The 19482-nt window shown below is 37.9% G+C and overlaps 1 protein-coding gene across 2 annotated transcripts in view; it reads right to left on the reverse strand.

The window, feature by feature from the left end:
- Nucleotides 1-2670: 2670 nt before the first annotated feature.
- Nucleotides 2671-19482, reverse strand: part of SPAG6 (sperm associated antigen 6) — a 35406-nt gene continuing 18594 nt past the window's right edge. For both annotated transcript variants that reach the window (XM_084511184.1, XM_084511185.1), the window contains 7 exons: nt 15730-15935; nt 14662-14835; nt 12099-12251; nt 9105-9296; nt 7971-8087; nt 5093-5238; nt 2671-2919 (listed from right to left, as the gene is read on the reverse strand). In XM_084511184.1, coding sequence (XP_084367310.1) covers nt 2853-2919; nt 5093-5238; nt 7971-8087; nt 9105-9296; nt 12099-12251; nt 14662-14835; nt 15730-15935 — 1055 coding nt within the window. In that variant the 3' untranslated portion in view covers nt 2671-2852. The remainder of the gene's footprint in view (nt 2920-5092; nt 5239-7970; nt 8088-9104; nt 9297-12098; nt 12252-14661; nt 14836-15729; nt 15936-19482) is intronic.

Genomic DNA, 19482 nt, shown 5'->3' on the forward strand with positions numbered 1-19482 from the left:
TGAAAACAGCATTTACACAATGAATTAAAATGCAAATCTATATTTTATTCTATGAAATTGAGACAAATGGTACACACTTGAAGCTTGCCAGAGTAGCAATTACAAACATTAATATAGTTTTAGATGACGAGTTAAGTCAAACAAGAGGGCAGAACAGAAACACCATACATTGGAGCCTGTGAAATAATACAGAAAAAAAAAAAAAAAAAAGCAACTCTTGCCCTAGTAAAGTAAGCCTAAAATACAAACTAATGATAATTCTGTTGCAAAGGCCTAGATCTGCCTTGTGCAGATCTGCACCACTGGCTAAGCTTCCAGCCACAGGGTGTGCAGGGAAGCAGCCTGCCAGCAGAGGAGAGCTGAGGGCTTCTCCAAGTATGCAGGAGAGGACTTTGCACTGCCACAGCCTAATAAGATGTGGCATCATCCAGGAGGGAGACCCGCAACAAGAGGCCAAACAGCTCCACCAGCCTAGGACAGAACTGCGCAACTGGTGTAAAGATGTACTTACGCTAGATCTGATTGAGATTGCACCCTGCAAAATCAAATCACTTTGAAGGTTTGCCTTGTGCAATCACTTCCTTTGTCAGCAATCAGTAAAAGGCTGCAAAAAAACCTGTGGACAAATGGTTTAGGCATTGAAATTTAACCCTGTGGAATCACTACAGTGTAGCACCTTTGTCAGGAGACTGAAGCCTCTTGGCTCTCCCCACACAGAACACATACATTAGCACTGTGTGTTGTGGCTGTGCTCCCAATACCAAAACACAGCTACAGGCACTCAGCTAAATACCTATCCTGCCTCCCATCTGCCCTGCAACTACAGGATTTCTGTTCTATTAGGGAAAATAAGGGCTTCAGATCCTTCAAGACTCTTTGGGAGCCCTTGCAGTACATTTTCTCTCAGAGATTGTACAACATTTCATTTTTAAATATCCATAATGCATTTTGCAAATAATGCAAAATCTATTGAGTATTACAACGATTTTCTTAATAGACCTGATGTTTTTCCACCAGTGTTGTAACATCAATAATGTCAAAATATAAAAACCAAAAAGGAAAAGGCACATGGTTAGTCGATTCTAAGACTTCTCCTTCTGGTGTAGGCTAAGGCAAGAACCCAGGTGGTGTGGTTTTATACATCAGCAGTCACGAGACCAACGTTTTCCATCTCAGCTGTGTGCCATACAGCCAGCTACTGGGCATCCCCTGCTTCTCAGATGAGCCTGAGAGCACCAAGTACCTCCGACCAGTGGCATAGCCCTCTGTAGAATTAAACCTTAGCACAAGATAGCCCATCAATGGTTTTGTGAACTGTTGAAAAATATGCTGACAAGAAGAAAATAGTCATTTGGAATTTGGCAGGGAAAACCAACTCTAAATCATTTCCAACTGCAGTAAGCCTCTGCTCTCTTTTTTACAAGTAATAGAAGAGACTATCCCTGTTTTATAAACTCATTCAGTTAATATGTTTAAGAAAGTAGACAAGTTTCTCCTGCAGGGGTTTTCAAGTATTGTATTCCCTTGCAGCTGCCAGCATTTCAACATCCCATTCCAGAAACGCTGCATATTGCTCTTTGGGAAAAAAGAAAAAAGTAAAAAATAGAAATTGCTGCAAACTAAGAAGAGAAAAATGGTTAGCAGAACAAAAAATAGTAAGTGACAATTACCTATTACTTGATGAATACTAAAGGATTGTATGACACTCCCTGCTGCTACAGTACACCAAAAGAGCAGGAAGAATATAACAGTTTTTTCACCCTACAAAAGAGGGCACAAATATTTCCTGGATGTTCGAACATCTCTCAGTTCATACCTCCAATAACCTCCACGTCTACGTGATCTGTAAGCTTCAGTTCCAAGTGTGTTTCTACTCAATTCTGCAGCAGTTTCATCACTTGAAGAATAAGTACTGAGCAGTCTTAGTGCACCAAATCAGTGGGACTCCAGTATCCTCAGGTTTCCTCTGAATGAGCTCAAAGCTTTGCTAACAGTATTCCCGCAGCCAAGCAATTCTCCTCTCTTCCTGAGTTGTCCAAGCACTGCTGACCCAAATGGGGCAGAACCTCACAGGGTCCTTCTCTCCCTTTGTACCCAGGGAAGCTCCGAGTTCACTCTGTCCCTTCCAAGAGGAACAATGACACATACACCAAACAATGTATTGTGCCACCCTTCCACGTAATCCTGCCTTAATTAGGAGGACTTCTGCAGTAGGTGTATTATCTAGCATGGCAGGACCACCACACTCTTGTAGCATGCAGAACAGAGCCCTTTTATCATCATCAGATTTGATTACCTCTTTATTTAACAGCTATTAGCATGTTTGGAGATGCAAAATCATATCGCTTCACTTTCTGAAAGGTAATGGTAGGAAATATCTCAGTGCAGAATGGATTCCATAATTAGAAAAGACACAAGGGACAACTTTTTCCTCCTGCTCTCAAGCTTGGGAAGCTCTAAACAATATGCAAAGGCAGAAGGGGAAAAAAATCGATAAAGTACTGAGAAGGATAAAATTTGAATGAGATAATAACAAACCTTTCTTGTGGAAGGAAGAGGAAATGACTGACTCTGAAAAAGCTTTGTAATAAATCATCACCCCTGCATGAAATTCCACTGATATATGCTGCAGTATGTGGTAGTAAAGTTAGATAAAAAAAAACAAATAGGAACAAAAACTTAGCAATGATTTTATAAGAAACAAAATACAGCTTGCTGGAAGTGCTGAGCTCTTTCAGTGGTTCAAACAGTAGAAGGAGATTGCAGAATCTAACAAGAGTTTCAACAGCTGTATTTGTATTACAGTCATAAAAGCATAAATGTGAAATACAGCACTAATAAAAAATTGAAGTTTATAAAACTGGCTGGTAATTTTCCACCCGTTCCAGAAGTATCTCAGAATATCCAGGGGAATAATACCTGAAAGAGAAACATATTGTTTGTGCATTAGACTACAAAGCATGTTCTGTGCTAAGTAATGGAACTATTCATATTTCTATCGATCGGGAAAAAATCCTAGCATTAAACAATGGTCAACAAACTCTACAGTTATTCTCCTAGAGTGATGTAAGTCTGCTTTTCAACTTACATTATCATTTATAACCGGAAGTCAGTTTTTCAAAAAAAGATGTTGGCTTCGTTTGGGGCAGTGGCAAATTTTTAAGAGAGGTTCAGCAGCCACAAGCATCATCTTTATTGGGAAACGTAGATATTAACGTCTATTGAAATTAGGTTCTTTAATAAAAAGGCATGAGTTTATACTGATTCATAGGCTGCCAGAGAAAAATAGCCTACTGCTGTTTGTGAAACATAAGCACACACCCCAAAGCTCATGTGAAGGCTACATCACTGCAAGAGACATTGATTCTGGAACAACAAAAAAATGATCACAGTGACCTTCCGTCTCTGGTGTCAGCTCAATGATGGAGATTATCCAATAGGTTTTCACTAGAGTAGAACTCTATGGTGCCATTATTGTCCTGCTGTCATTCAGTTGGTTTTCCACAATGGACCAACTACATGCTTCCAATATGCAAGCATCATCAAAGCTGCATTTAGTCCTTGTTTTCCATGTTAAGAGTATCTGAAAATTATTATCATGCTATTCTAAAAACATACATCACAGTACATTCATGGTTTTGCAGGCATGTTAAGATGTCACCTCTAAACCCCGGAAGCCTTAACTATAAGGAGAGAGGAACACACTTCTATGTAGCGCATGCCTAAAATGTATTCAAGTAAAAATCCCCAATGTTTTCCCATTACAGAAGGATCCAATTATGATGAAGATTTTCATTTTCTGAATTATTTCTGCATAATACAACCTTTTAAAGTCTTTTTAAAACTCAATAGTTCTCCAACAGTAACACTAACTTTTCAATCACTGTTACCATATTCAGTCTGTAAACGGCCCGGAATAACAGTCTCCAAAACAAACCCAGACCTGGAGCTTAATATAGCAGCTGTGCCTTGGACAGCAGAAACACCACCAGGCAGTAGCACAAAGAGGCAAGCAGGAGATGCTCGAAGGGGCCCTCCTTTGTTACATCTCCGCCTCCATAAGTAGGCTTGCTTCATTTACAGAAAAATAAAATAGATGGAACAGGAAAACATTAATTATATTCAGAGAAGTGTAAACAGAAGTCTTCTTTCCCTTTTAAGTATTGGTACTTGTAGCTGCAGAATGAAGTTTCTTTATGATTTTGCTTTTACCCATTTGACAGCCAGTGGCTTTTCCTTGTGGAGACACACTGGGCTTCATTTTGCATGACTGTCTGTAGCTGCTATTAGCTAAAGAACTCTGTTGCTGTAATTAAAATTGATGATGCAGATTTTCAGAGCCTGTAGAGGGAGTGCATGAGTACAACATCCTTTTGATGTGTTGATGGAGTGAAGGACTGGTAAATGGATCTAGAATCTAGGAGGGCATTTACCTCCTTATTACAATTTAGGATGGTGACATTTTGACTGTAAGCTATTTAATAGTGTTTCTGTATTCATTAAGGGCAAAGTTCAACTTGGTGCAGACAGCTGGTGCATGGTCCTTTTATATAACACTTAAGCCTCATGATGAGGCTGGGGGAGGAAGGGCAGCTGTGGGTAGAGCAACTGCACCCTCTGTATATCAGAGGAAGTTTCAAAGGAGCCTCTGAATACACTAGTTCAGACAGGCGCTTAAGGAAGTCAAGGACGTAACCAAAGATTCACCAATACCTGAGAAATCCACAGATAAGTTACCAAGATAAACTAAACTTGCTCTAGACATTCATGACTATGAGTGGCTGTGCTGAAGCCTCAGGGTTCATCTGGGTAGCGTAGGACTAGCTTTTCATCTCAGTTTCCTGCAACAGCCTGATTATTTGGGCTTTATTTACAAACAAAGAAATTTATTCCCCAAAACAATCAGAAGATAGGAAGCGTTCAAAAGTATGTATCTAAAATCTGTGGTTACCACTGGGGCATTTAACCAAACGTTACACTGTTTGATTAAAAACAAAAGTCATGTAGTTCAGTTTTTTAAATCCTCACTTTGTATTGCTACTGTGAAAAACATCTAAAAGTATGGATTTTTTTTAGATTTCATTTTCCCTACCTTACTATTTCCTCTGGAAAGCAATTGTTAATAGTGTTGATATACTCCTGAAGAAGTGACCCGGGTTCTGCTTTTATTTCTTGAACCTTTTTAAGTCCACCAGTTGTTACAAAGAGACGACGTGCTTTACTGTCATGTGGTAACACCTACACACAGAGAAGTACATAAAAAGAATATATTATTTTAAAGGAATCTCTGCACTACTGGGCTCAAATATTGCTTATCTGTTTTTAATTCAGAGGACAGTTAAAGTGGAACACATCAGAGGTATATCTGTAATGACTACTGTATTTTAACACACAGGTATGCAGCAAAAATAATAAACCAACCTTTTATTGTTATAATGTAATTTAAGATGTACTTTAATACGTAACATATATACAAATTCTGATTTGAACATTTATTGCTCCATAAGTAATATTTCTTGAATTATCCCTACAGAGACAATATGATTGTGGAGATTAAACAGATAATAAAAACAGAATACTAACATGGAATAACAACAGCATCTGTTCCACTTAAACCAAGTTATTCAGGTCTTTTATGTCAATTCCCACAGTTTAATTGTAGGGCAGAATTTTATATCATCATAATGATCTAGTATAGATTATTGCGTGAAAACAATACTGAGAATTGTTGCAAGTGAACAATGCAGCCTTGAAGCATTACACGCTACTATTAAATTCCTGGATATTAAAATCCTACAACACACTGTGTAGCCATGGAAGCCTTTTACACACATACACACACAAAGCAAAAATGTTAAGTTTCTGCAGCCAAAGGGGATGAGAAGCAGAAATGATCAGACAATACATTCTGCACTCCCTGAGTGATGCCAATATGCAGTTTTTTTCCAGAGGACGAAAGGGAGAGAGGTGGGGGCTGGGCCAGGCAATGGAGAATGACAGCATGTAGTCCATAGGCCCACAGGGCTGCAATAATATTAAAAAAAAAAAAAAAAAAAAAAAAAAAAAAAAAAAAGATAATGCGAGATGTCAGCTGCATCTACAACAAAAACAGATGGGTTTAAAGCCAACCCTGAGAGCTACATACTATGGGGCTATGGGGGCAAAAGCATTTTGTAAGCCTTCACCCTGGTTGGACAAATCGAGCCATAAATTTGACTGTGTGTCAGTGTAAAACAAGAGCCTTGAAGGAGGAAGGGATTACCTAAAAGGATGGAGGAAAAGAAGGATGAAATTTCTGTCACGCATATGGGCAAACAGCCTTCATTTCTCTGGTCCCTCTAGGCTGCACAAAATCAACAGACAGGTGAGGAAAAACAAGGAGAGCACAGAGACTTCTCTCTACTGTGTTCCAGAGAAGTGTCGGGAACAACTGTGGTTGTTTCATTCTGGGAACTAAACAGACAGCTGTTTCCACATACCTCCCACAAGAACTGCCAAGGAGGAACTAGCAAGGAGACAGGATATGGCCCTTTCCCTGCCTTTTTCCTCCACACCGTGACTCCCAGGCAGGATAGACAGCAGAAAAGTTTCTTGGAAGAGGCTCTAAAGACAGACAACACCTCTGAGACAGTCTCTCCCCACCCCGAGTCCAAACTGAGACAGCACAGAATTGTAAAGACCCTGGAAAGGGCAACGCTAAAATGAGACAGTCCAGCAGTGAAAACACATAGCATCCCACTCTGAAGCACAGCTCAGAAATAAAGCTTTTACTGAGCTATAAATAAGCCAACAAAACTAATACATCTCAGGTTTAAAAATAGGAAATTCCTAAGTTATGTTACAGGACTGAAAAAAAAAAAAAAAAAAAAAAAAGCTTTTAGTGCAAAGAACTTAATTTTAAATGTATACTTTAGAATAACAAATGCTTGACAAGTAAAATTTTAATACAATATATAAGAAGAAAAAATAAACAAAATATCAGCTGATATAAAGGATACAAAATCACCTTGACAGCAAACAACACTCAAATGTATATACACTGCGTAACCAATTACTACACACTCAACTCTTTGATAGTTCTAGTTAGCACACAAAAGCCAAAGGCACTGCATTCTGAGCAAATCTCCAATCTGCACTACAAACAGCAGTACTTCCAGATCTGTGATGAGAAGAATTGATTACCAATCAAGAGTTTTACTCGGCCATTTCCAGAAAGCACACCTCACCAAGAGAATCTGGTACCCCTGCAAATAGATCGCACTGCATATACTGCATTATACTCCAAGTAGATTAAACTGCACAGAAGGAAAGTCTATAGTTAAGCAGGATTTCCAATTGCTAGTAAGCATAACTAGAAGTCTCCTGTTTATTTAGGAATTACTTAAATAATTTGAAATGTTTTGATTAAACAGTATTGCTCTTTACATGCTGTGCTCAAATCAATGATGTAATGAACAATAAACAGTTACAATTTTGACAGACGAGAAAAGATGTAGAGTGTTTTAAGCTTTCTTAATTGAGACTGAAAATTAATGAGGACGGAAACGATGAAGTCTTTGCACTCTAGGTTACTGTAAAACATCCAACTTAAGCAACTCCTGTCCTGTACAGACAGCTTGTACTTTGTCTAAAACAGATATAACTGGGATTTATGTGATGCATTGGCTCAGTGAAAGTATTTGCACATGAGTTAGTATTTCACTTAATCTCAAGAGGCAAAGAAGAAAAGAACCACCTTGCTTATAAGCAATTGTTTTCTCACTGTCTTTGGATGAATTATAGCAGGTTCCAGATAAAACAGCATCCAGTTTTATCAGACAACAAAGCATGACACTTCAAACCGCTTCTGCGAGGGATGCTTGAGGATCCTGCGAAAACTAAGACCTTTACAGATGCCCCACCTTTGGAATGATAGCTTTCTTGCTAAATGGAAACGAATGCATTAGTCATCAAGCGGAGCCTTTTCTTACCTTGCTAAACTGCCCAACAATGTGTTTCAGAATATTGGGAGGGGCATCCTGCAGCAATGGTTCAAGTGCTGGAAGATATGTGCATTTCTGAAGTATGTTCTTTAATGCTCTTTTAGTCTATTGAAATGCAAAATAAAATTACTATAGTAAGATATAAATGAAAACAACAAGAATTCATGTTACATATCCCTGAAGTCTGACCAAATTGATTCTTTGTTAGAGTGACCTGATGGACATCATACTTTTTATTCTGAAAATACTCTTACAGAATTCTGATCAATTTTCTACTTAGATTTATTAAACCTCAAACCTACAGTGCATCATATTCTTATTATGCTATCTACAGTCAAAGTAATGGCAATTTTACTTTGGCTACAACAGAATCAGGAGTAGATCCTTTAAGTAAATTGAAGTACTGTAATATAATAAGAAAGCTAAATCAAAACACAGTTTAAAAAATTGTATTTTAGAAGTGACTTATTAGGAGAATCTGCTGGTGTGGGATAGCAAGGTGCACGACCATCCAGACAGAAAGGGAAAGAGAGACAGTGGAACAGTTGTATGTCAGTGCCTGGTTCCTGAAAACAGACTCAATGCTGGCTACGAGAAGCAGTAATGACCTCATTGCGTAGGACTGTACGTACAGCTAATTTGGCCTTGATATTTTTGTAAGCACTGAAAATTACAATGCAAAATTGTCTTCTTCTTTTATAGATCTGGAATTCATTATACTTTGGTGGACTGTAAAGAGGCACAGTACAACCTGGGAGACCATATCCTGTCATATAATACTTAAAACTACATTTTACCCAAGTCCAGCCCTATTAGCTGCCACAGAGGGAAGGCCCTACATTACAGCTTTTATGGGTGTACACAGCTCTGATCTAAAGTAGGAAAAAAATGAGGGACTATACTGCTCTGGCTGTACCAAATGATTTGGCAGGCACCGTAGGAACACCCATTAAGACCAACCAGTCCTAAAAAACGCCACGCAGCCTTCAGACACCCTCCACACAAGAAATCCACAACTCATTGAATATCAATAAAAGCATTTACCGTTTAACAGTTTTTAAGCAGTTATACTTGTTGGTTACAATAAATATGTCATACTGCAGATACTGTGAATATACTTGCTTTCAGTTGAAGATCTTCTGAACTGTGTGTGTCCATATACATAGAAAGCAGTGTGGGTAGGACATTTGCTACTGCAACAGCACGCGCATGCTCAGGAGTATGTCTTCCAACCTGTCCCAAGGCCCAAGCAGCTGCTGCCTTAATATGATCTTCTTGTTCTTCTACCAAGCAGGTACACAGTGGTGGTATTCCCTGTAGCATTAACCAAAAGCACAACCTTTACAAATCTACACCAAGAAAGGACAACTAAACTGGTAGATTGATTGTAAAAAGAAACATGTTCTCTCTTCTTCTAAAATAAGCTATAAAGAGAACACTTGCTAGTGTTGTCATATTTTGCCATCAGCACGACTAGCAAGAATTTTGAAGAAATCTTTACAAATCTAGTTAAACAAAAGGAAACAGATTCAATATTCTAAGTCAGATGGAGCTAACACACAAACTTTAAGGGATGAAAGGAATACATCACATAATTCAGGCTGTACTAACAGTAAAGGTTTCATTTTGTCAGACTGAAAATAAAGGAGTTGTAGTGCTTATGAATCTATGACAGAAGTTTAAGAGCAGAACGGCTCAATCATTCAGTCATTTAACTTTCTTTTAGTCACAACACTACATTTCACCTCATAAACCTCTTCTTGAGTTCAGTAGTTCATGCTTGATGTATCTGATAACTTCCAGAAAGGCTTCAACTCTTGACATGAAGACATCAAGAGATGGAGAATACCTCACTCACATCCAGCTGTTACTGAAGTTCTTCTAGTTCAGGGTCACGATCTTTTTCCTTTCTCCACAGGATTATGGAGCTACTCAGTAGCCACTATTTTATGTCCAGGATAGTTCAACAGGTATCATTTCACGCTATTTTAGATGAGGCAAGGCTACTAAATCCCTACCTAGATCTTTTTTTCCCATTCCCTTGATCATTTTTATTCTTTCCTGTACTCCCTTCATATTTTTTTTCCAAGATCCTTCTCAAATACAGACAACAGGCCTATATGCACTAGAACTAGTGGAAAAAAATGTTAATCTGCAATGTTTTATCTTCCACTTTTTATTACTGCAAAGGACTGAAGTGCTTTTTTTTTTTTTTGACACAGCACTGCAGAAGACCACAATGAAGTGTTTGTCCAGTAACACACAGTCACTTTTAAAAATTCATCCTTTCCAGGAGACAATAGAGCAGTATGGAACTATAACTTTATGTCACAACATCTTAGATGTGTTATTTTCAAATGGTCCCAGTTTACCAAGCCCTGTCTTCAGCACTATGCACCACTCAATAAAACTCAGTTTCCCCAAAGTAATATTTATTTATTTTTTGGCTTTGGGTTTATTCAGGTTTATTTTGGGGATAATTCATTAAAACATTTCATGAGATTTTGAAGATCCCTACAAAACCTCTCAGTGCATTCCCATTCAGTTATGGTAGCAATCAAATCATTACTACGCTTCAAAAATTTATCACTTAGGTGCTTCCTCATGAACTTAAACCTGCATTTGTCATGCTTAACTTCAAGCATTTAACAGCAGAAGAATATTTGCTTTAGGTATGACTGACAAGGGTGAGACACGGACACATCCACAGAAGATGGACCTCCAGAGAGAGCAAGCCAGAAACATCTGCCTCTTCAGTTTTCAAATGCAAAAGATAATTTTTTGGTCATTCATTACCTTCTCTGTGCACTTACTGATGTTATGTTGTAGCAATTTCCATTTTCTAACATACATTCCTACCAGAAGACATTTCTGTTCCTCAGTTTTTATTGCTTAGCTGTTTCCATTTTAAATCACAGAATCATAGAATGATTTGGGTCGGAAGGAGCCTTAAAGACCAGACCAGGTTGCCCAAAGCCCCATCCAGCCTGGCCTTGAACACTTCCAGGGATGGGGCATCCACAGCTTCTCTGGGCAATCTGTTCCAGTGCCTCACCATCTTCTCAGTAAAGAATTTCTTCCTAATGTCTGATCTAAATCTACTCTCTTTTAGTTTAAAATTGCTACCCCTCATGCTATCACTACTTCCCCATCTTTTCTGTAGGTCCCCTCTAAGTACTGGAAAGCTGCTATATCAGAGCCTTTTCTTCTCCAGGCTGAACAGCCCCAGCCCTCTTAGCCTGTCTTCATAGGAGAGGTGCTCCAGCCCTCTGATTGTCCTCATGGCTCTCCTTTGGACCTGCTCTAACAGGTCCATGCCTTCCTCATGCTGGGGTCTCCAGAGCTGAACACAGTACTCAAGGTGGGGTCTCACAAGAGTAGAGCAGAGGGGGAGAATCACCTCCCTCAGCCTGCTGGTGTGAAAATGGGCCAACAACACTCAGTGAAATTAATCCCTTCCTCCTAATGTCATTAGTTAGCATTATTACTTCAGACACTAATTTCAGCTATTGCAGATATTGCAAATGACCCTTCTGCATCTCCCTTCTATCTCATTGCCTCGCAAAACTTATTTAAATCTGAAAATGAATAGCTTATCTCATTTGAAATACCACTTGCACAGCTGAATCAAACCATACTACATTTCAGAAACTGAGGTCTCTGCAAATCCGCAGATTTCTGTTGCAAGACTACTCTAGCAGTACTAGCACAGTCATGCTAGTGCAATAAAGAATGTGCCATAAAGCATTCTTGTTTCAAAAAGGGTTTTGATGTAGCCACAAATATTCATTTTAAGAGGAAACAGACCATAGAAATTCACTGACTTATTTTTTTTGTACTCGTTCAATTGCAACACAGAAAAATCCTGTAGTGGAATACACTGTATGTTCACAGACTAATCCAAGACATTTCATAAAAGGTTCAACTTCGTAAGGACCACCTTTGATCAGGTTACCACTATTTCAGACATTGCAAGCCACAATATTACAAGAAAGTACATTAATCAACAGCAAGTGTATAATTGTCACAAAACGTGTGCTCTGCCTATGTTAATTTGTATCTCTTACTCAGAATACCACTGAAGAATTATAGAAAGAAGGCAAAGTGATAGCTAACCTTGGAGACAATCACTGCCATTGACAGGTTCTCAGAATGAGCTGCTACATAACCAAGCATCATGATGCCAGGCAGTCTGACAGTCCCTCTGCAGCTGCCAATACAATCAATCACAGCAGCAACTCCACCTGCATTTACTATAAACTGTGAAAGCTGCAAAGATAAACGGAACAGATTAGATACCGTGGAGTATCAACAGGCATAAAGCACCACATTATAAAAGTCTTTACATGTATTGCTCCTGACTTACAAAATAAAGCTGGAATAAGACTGACATATCATGCTGATTGTCGAGCACTGAGTGAAGCATGAAGTTCTCAAAAATTAAACTGTTTTGCTATCCTGATTTTGATTGATTTTACGGTAAGGAAATCAGGATTCTGAATTCTTGATGCTGTATAGGGTGGGATGACATATTCTCAGCTCCACTATTATACACCAAAGATTTGTCCAAGTGACAACCTAATACCCAAATGACCTTAAGACACACCCACTCCAAGCCAACAAATTTCTGTGCAAGAACAGAGGGGAAATCCCACTCCTCCTCTCACTTGCACTTTATAGATAACCTCTGCAGCATAAGAGCCCTTGTGGATTCCCAGACTTGGGCACAAAGCCAAAGACAACTGTCACAGCTGCACAAAACCAACTTGGACTACACCATTCTGCCATGTTATGGTACTATAAAGGATGTGTCCAGGGAGCACCCTTAATGGGCAATGGTGTTTGCCCCTGAATGCCAAATGATATAGACTTGCTTATAAATGAAAATCATGTGCATAATCTGTGATGCTTGCTGTGGATATTAAGCTATGCAGCATATTTCTTTCCAAGTGGTATCACTTCTCACATCACTTGAGGGACAGCAGTAGAATATATATGGTATCAACAACACACAGAAATTAACATAATTTCATATTATGGTTATTTCCTTCTACATTGTTGGGTCTATCACATTTTTTCCAAAGATTCCAAAGCAAAAGAAACACCTTCTCAGAAGTTGCATTTAAATGAACAAAAATTGGAGGTATGTGGATTTCCAATCCGATTGATTTCTGTTAACATGAAATCCACTGTTGCCTCTGAGCCTTTAAAGGGGATTGTTTATTCATGAAGCAACTACATGAAATTTAAACTTATTATTTAGGAAAAACTGTTCACATGACTGCCAACTGCAGCCAGCAATAACCAAGCCCTGTGTCTGGGCACAGCCACATGCACTTAAATGCACAGAGCTGCTGCACAGATGCACTCCCTGGTGCTGTGAGCCCCAGGCCCTACTTCAAGACCCCCAGATCCTGGCCTTCACATGAATTTTACAGCATATAGAGATAGAAAGCAGAGATGCAAAAGCCACAATGTTTGCATGACAGACACAGCTGACACCTCTAGAAATAACGTTTTTCAGTCTATCTCTGCTGCAATGTGTTTTGCTTCAAGAGAGTTGCTCAGGGATACACAGAGCTTTCTAAAGCTCTCTAAAGTTAAACATCAGTTGTGACTTTCCACTGGGAGTCACTAAGATACCTCCCATGGCTCTTTCCGAGTGCAGCTAGAACGGCCAATTCCCTTGCATGAAGGATCCTGTGCTAGCAGCTCTTCTGCCTTAGCCTGGAGTCCTGTGAGTTTGGCCTCTAACTCCCAACTCCAGTGCCTGCCTTTGATAATTTCTTCAATTCTCTGAGAAAGTGAAGTTTCATCAATCATGAGGTACAGAGAAAAAGTAGGAAATGTAGAAAAACAGGACTGCAACCTTTAATAAACAACAGCTACAACACAAGCAGGCTGAAGAAACAGCAGCACAACATTCATGATAAAACAATTCTCAATTGTTAAGTTAGTATCATGATGGCTGTGTTCACCACTAGTGTGCTCCACAAATCCACTCCTTATATTTCATTCCACAGTCATATTTGGAGCCTTTTAACTGATTCTATGATCTGACAAATTAATATAATTGTTTGTTTTTCCTATTCATTCTGCATTTGCTTTGCTAAACCTCCCCATCCTCCTATATCTATTATTGGCAAAAAGAATGTAAATGGTGACACTCAGATCACAAACACAAGCTAGTATAAGCAATCATTATCAGTTTAATAATAAATAAGGGAATTTTTGAACTTCATTGTTATTGGAAAAAATAATTAAAATGTGATACCAGCAACCCCAAAAGATTTTTTTAGAAGGACACACACCATCTATTATTGTTACAGCATGTTCTTGTCATTCGTAAGCTGCTATCATGACTTCTCTGAGGCTTTACTCATGATATTTTTAATATCTAACACTGACAGTACTGTCAGCCTAAAACTGCCTCTTTGTGCTGCTATCTTATGGAATGAAATAGTCAGGTATACTCCATGTGATTCCCAATTTTCTTAAGCCAATTCATATTCAATACACATCTCATAATATCAGCAAGCATTTCCATATTTTTCCAATGAATATGCCAAACAGCCATTTGCCCTCTCTTTCGAAAAGCAAATTACAGAATAATCCTGTATTTTATTTAAAGTGTAAAATCTAATGATATGACCTTGCATTTGCATTTTCAAGGTTTTACCTCAGGCGTATGCTTTGCTATCTCTCTAATTAAAGTTGCACCATTTTTCTTGACATATTCATCTGAGTCCTTCAGGCATGTGAGCACAACTGGGAAAATCTCTGCTTCAACCACCAACTCTGCAAGATCCACTGAATGCTTTGCTATTTGGCTTAGCGCTGACAGCACCTGACGCTAGTAAATAAAAATTGTTATAAAATCAATAGTATACAAACAGCCTGCAACACACACTCCTCCTGCACACAAAAATCTATTGCATCAAGGAAAACAAAGCAAGATAGAGAAAACAATTACAGCTATTTTACAATTCACTGAATCAATTCATGCACGAATATAATGGCAGAGAACATTTGCTGGTTCCTGAATAAAAGTTTCTTCTTTGTTTCATGTCATTCAAACTGCTACGCAACAAAAAAAAGAAAAAATATATACACCATTTAAAACTATAATTTAAAAATTAGTGACATCTACAGAAAGTATTTTTATTTGTATAAGTTTGGTCTGTCAGACTTCAAATAATTTTTTTCTCTGCTTGAAGTACTGTTTTTAATGTTGTTTCTGTTAGAGTAAAACAGGAAAGATATATTAAGGAAATCTTTTGTCAGTTGAACTTGCGATGAAGTCTTCAACAAGAGCTATTCGGATAGCACATTCTAAAATACAATAATACATTCAATATTAACTGCTTTATGGTATAATCTTAAGCATGCAAAACCTTTTTTGTAACTGAACTGTGCATTAAAAGTATCTACCAGAGGATGTTAAACTAAAAGGACAGGGTGTCATACATCAGATTGCATTCTTCACATGATACTATATAATTTCCCCTCCCCCCCAAAAAATACCATTCACTTTAAAGATTTGTTTATCTGATCCTCACTGAGCAGCAGTTTTTTTTATCCAGTAGCTAGATCAGTGAACACATTCAGAACTCCGTCACTATGTAGTTACATCTTGTTAACACCCAAAACAAGAGCTTTCTAAATAAATATGCACATCGGTGTCATTGATTCAATATCAAGTAATGACTGGTGAAATGGAGATTAAAAAAATAATTTTTAAATGTACCTTCAGTTTAGCATCAGGGTTCAGGATCATCTGAGCTAAGTGAGCGATAGCTCCTGCATCCACTACTGTCTGTGCTAACTCTGGAGAATGCTTTGAAATATCACTGAGAGTTGAAGCAGCAATCCTTTTCAAAGCAATTTCTGGCTCCTGGATACAGAGCACTAAAAGAGGAACAGCTCCTGCATCCACCACAGCTTGTGACAGTTCTGTAGGTCCAAGGAAAGTAATTAAGTGAGTATGGGTGACTGACCCTTGTGCAAGCCATTTTTCACCCTGACAGATACAGCAAAGGAAAAAGGGGAGGGTGTAGCTCACTGTCTCGACATCTGCATTTCAAATCAGCCCTCCTGGTTTCATAAACCGTGTGGACCAATCCAAAACTGAAAAGAATGCAGGTCAATAGATGGACCCCCATTTACATGCACACATTTGAGGTAGATTAGGCTGAAATGGTTTGTTATTCTGTTTTCTTTTTCTTTTTTTTTTCCTTTTTTTTTTTTTTTTAAAGTAAGCAGATGTCAGCTGTTTAAACCCTGGCTATTCTACACTGATCAATAGGAAAGCATTTTATGCATGGCTAACAACAACACAGAAAGCCAAAGTACCAAAATTTTACCAACCACCTAATTAGAGAGCATTTTACCCTCTTTAAATGATAAGCAGATATTAGCATAGATCAAATGCCAAAACCAGAAATACAAAAAACATACACAAAAGATTTATCTTACATAAAAGACCGGAAAAACTGAACTCACCTATCAAAATTAGGTTTTGCTACCATACACAGGAAAATACAGAATTTATATTTCAATGACATGAAAATTTTATCACACCCAATTAGATAAATTAGAAATATCATCAGTGAGATATTGTGTGTCTGAGATTAGTACAATATCCTTAACTAACTGCACCTTAAATAAAAAGACAAAAAAAAAAAATCTGAGCATATGATTAGCTGACATGAGCAAAAATTACACTATTAGAAATTCATTAGCTCTGTCCATATATGTGGCATTAATCACAGTCCTAAAATAAGAATTATTGGATAACACAAGCAAAATTTATAGTATAACAAAGCTGCGCTGTTTTAAAATAGTGTTGAAAAAGTAGTAAAAATCATGGGGAATTCAATAATCTATTAGGTCTTAGTTCAGTTTTGCTACACCTTATTATGCATATCCATTATTATCTTTAACATTTATCTTGACTTACAGTACCATGGCAACATATAGCTGTCGTATTTCAAGACTCTAACTTAGCTTTTGATTTATAGTCCATCCATAAAGAGATTTTCATACTAAGAAAAATATAGCATACTTCATTAAATATACATAGGCTAATACAGTTTTTCATGAAATCTGTAAGTCACGTTATCATTAGGTTGTTAGCATCCAAATAATTTTTCTGACCAGATTCGTTTTCAATTAGTGAATTATAGTCATGCACTCCAATACGTGTGATCTTTCAAATATTTACACTGTATGCTATTTGACATGATACAGAATTTCAAGCAAGGTATAAAAATATTACTTCAAAAATATATGTAGTCAATAAACTAATAAATAAACTAATGCAAAAATTAACCATTCAAATAACTGTTTGGCTAAAAGTGTAAAGTACGCACCCTCCAAATACACATCACACGATTTGAACAAAATCTTGCCAAATGGTCGGTCTGCAATTTTACAGAATTAAAATGAAATGTACCTGAAGCACATATGAAAACAAATCAGAAAATGAGCTAAACAATATAAGTAGTATAAACTACATTCAGCTTCCCATAAAAAAAAAAGATTTCTTCAAATTCTTCTTTCTTCAATTTCTTCTGTACACTGACCACCAATGTCTCAGAAGCAACTTCAGAGCAACAATCTCAGTTGTCTACACTCTGCTGAGAAGATGCTAATATCATGATGAAAATAATGCCAAGAGATACAGGATGGTACTAGAAGAAGGTGTTTCTGTGATGCCTTCTGAGCTGAAATTATGAAGTTCAAGTAGGGAGGGAAAGAGCAATACTTTAAGGTCACAACAATGCCCAGCCACGTAAAAGTAGAAATAACAGTTCTTTTAGAAGAGCAAACTAAATCTGATTCAATTTAGATCAGCTCTTGCTGTTAGAAGCCTGATATCATTTAAATACTGATGGTTACTGTTGGTCATGGTTAATTAAATGGTTGTTCTTCCACTGGTGTTTATAAGGTTCCTGGCTAATAACTTACCACATGTAGGGCTGCACCATGTGTCAGAAGACAGTCAAGTAGTAAACAGACTGTTAGAAAACCGGGAAAGCCGATGCAGGGACAAAAGAAATTATGCATCTTCCCATCACTTCTCCCCCACAGTCTCTGTCCAAAACTACGATTTTAAGTAGTAATTATTGTATGATAACTGCAATTATTTTTCTCAAAACAAATCTTAATTAACTTTCCCACCTGGTAGAACAACTTTAATTCAGACTATGTATCTATTATTATTTACAAAATTTTGCTATCTCATTAAAGAACACGGGGAGATGTGAAAAGAAAAGAATTCTGAGAAAGAGTTAAAGGAGAAATATAGACATTTTTAAAAACAAATATTCAGCCAAAGAAATTCAATGAGATGGAACAGAATCACCAAACAAAATACAAAAAGACTTTTCTTAACATTACCAGAGTAAAGACAAGACCAAGAGTTGGTAAGAAGGAAAAAGCAGCAAAAAATAAACAAACTGATTTACAAACACCATCTAAGCCCACAGCAAGTGGGCTCAAACCCACGGCTTGAAACTGCAGTTATGGGCATGGACCAAAAGACCCATCTAACTACATGGTGATAAAGTTGGACATCTCCCTACATGAGGGAAAGTAGGAAGTGTGATTCCACATACACTCTGAGACAAGAGAATTTGGTCTCAAAACCCACTATAGATAAGTTGCTTCTGTCCAGAACTATGAGGAGAATTTTAGCAGAGGAAGATACGGCAGACAGGAAGACAGGATGACATGGAGGTAATAAGGAAGACTTATAAAGGAAGACGTTGGAGTTTAAGATATCACCATTTCACCTAAAAGTTTCACTAGGGTTGTACTGATTTGTCTCGATACAAAAGTGGTCAGCAGGGACTGAGAAATTAATTCAAAGTAAGTTGAGGCCTAGTCATGAGCTTATGTGATCAGGAAGAGCTGCAAGTGAATGAAGAGGAGTCAATAAGCCCCTGACTACATACCCTCTGAAATCAATGGAAAGTCTTATAGGATTGATCTGGGGGTAAAAAAAAAAAAAAAATCCATACTCACATTAACAAGTTAGCAATAATAGTACAGATTAAAAAAAGATGAGGCAGAAAAATGAATATGAGGAAGTGACTATGCATGGTAGTCCCCAGGGCAGGCAAACCAGCCAGGAACAAATGCCATATCCACATAGTGGAAAACAGCAGCAAAACCTTCTTTGCTTGGAAACAAAGGCATGTTTCAATGTGGAGCAGTGTTCTCAAACAGACCATGTTGTGGTGGAAGGTGTAGCCACGGGAAATGACAGGTTTTGAGTAAAATAACCACTAATATTGCATTTTTCTGAAGACCCTGTGATTGTGTGATGGCCACACAGGAAGTCCACAAGCAGCCAAAAGGCTGCACTTCAGGGTCACTGATTTATACAGACCATTACAACCACAGTACTGATGATTGCACTGAAAATGGTGGAAGAAGTTCAAATCAGATGGATGGTGGTCATAAATTACAGGGTAAACCTAGATCCTGGAATAAA

Source organism: Aythya ferina, assembly GCF_964211825.1.
Source record: "Aythya ferina genome assembly, chromosome: 2".
In the NCBI taxonomy this organism is placed as follows: domain Eukaryota; kingdom Metazoa; phylum Chordata; class Aves; order Anseriformes; family Anatidae; genus Aythya; species Aythya ferina.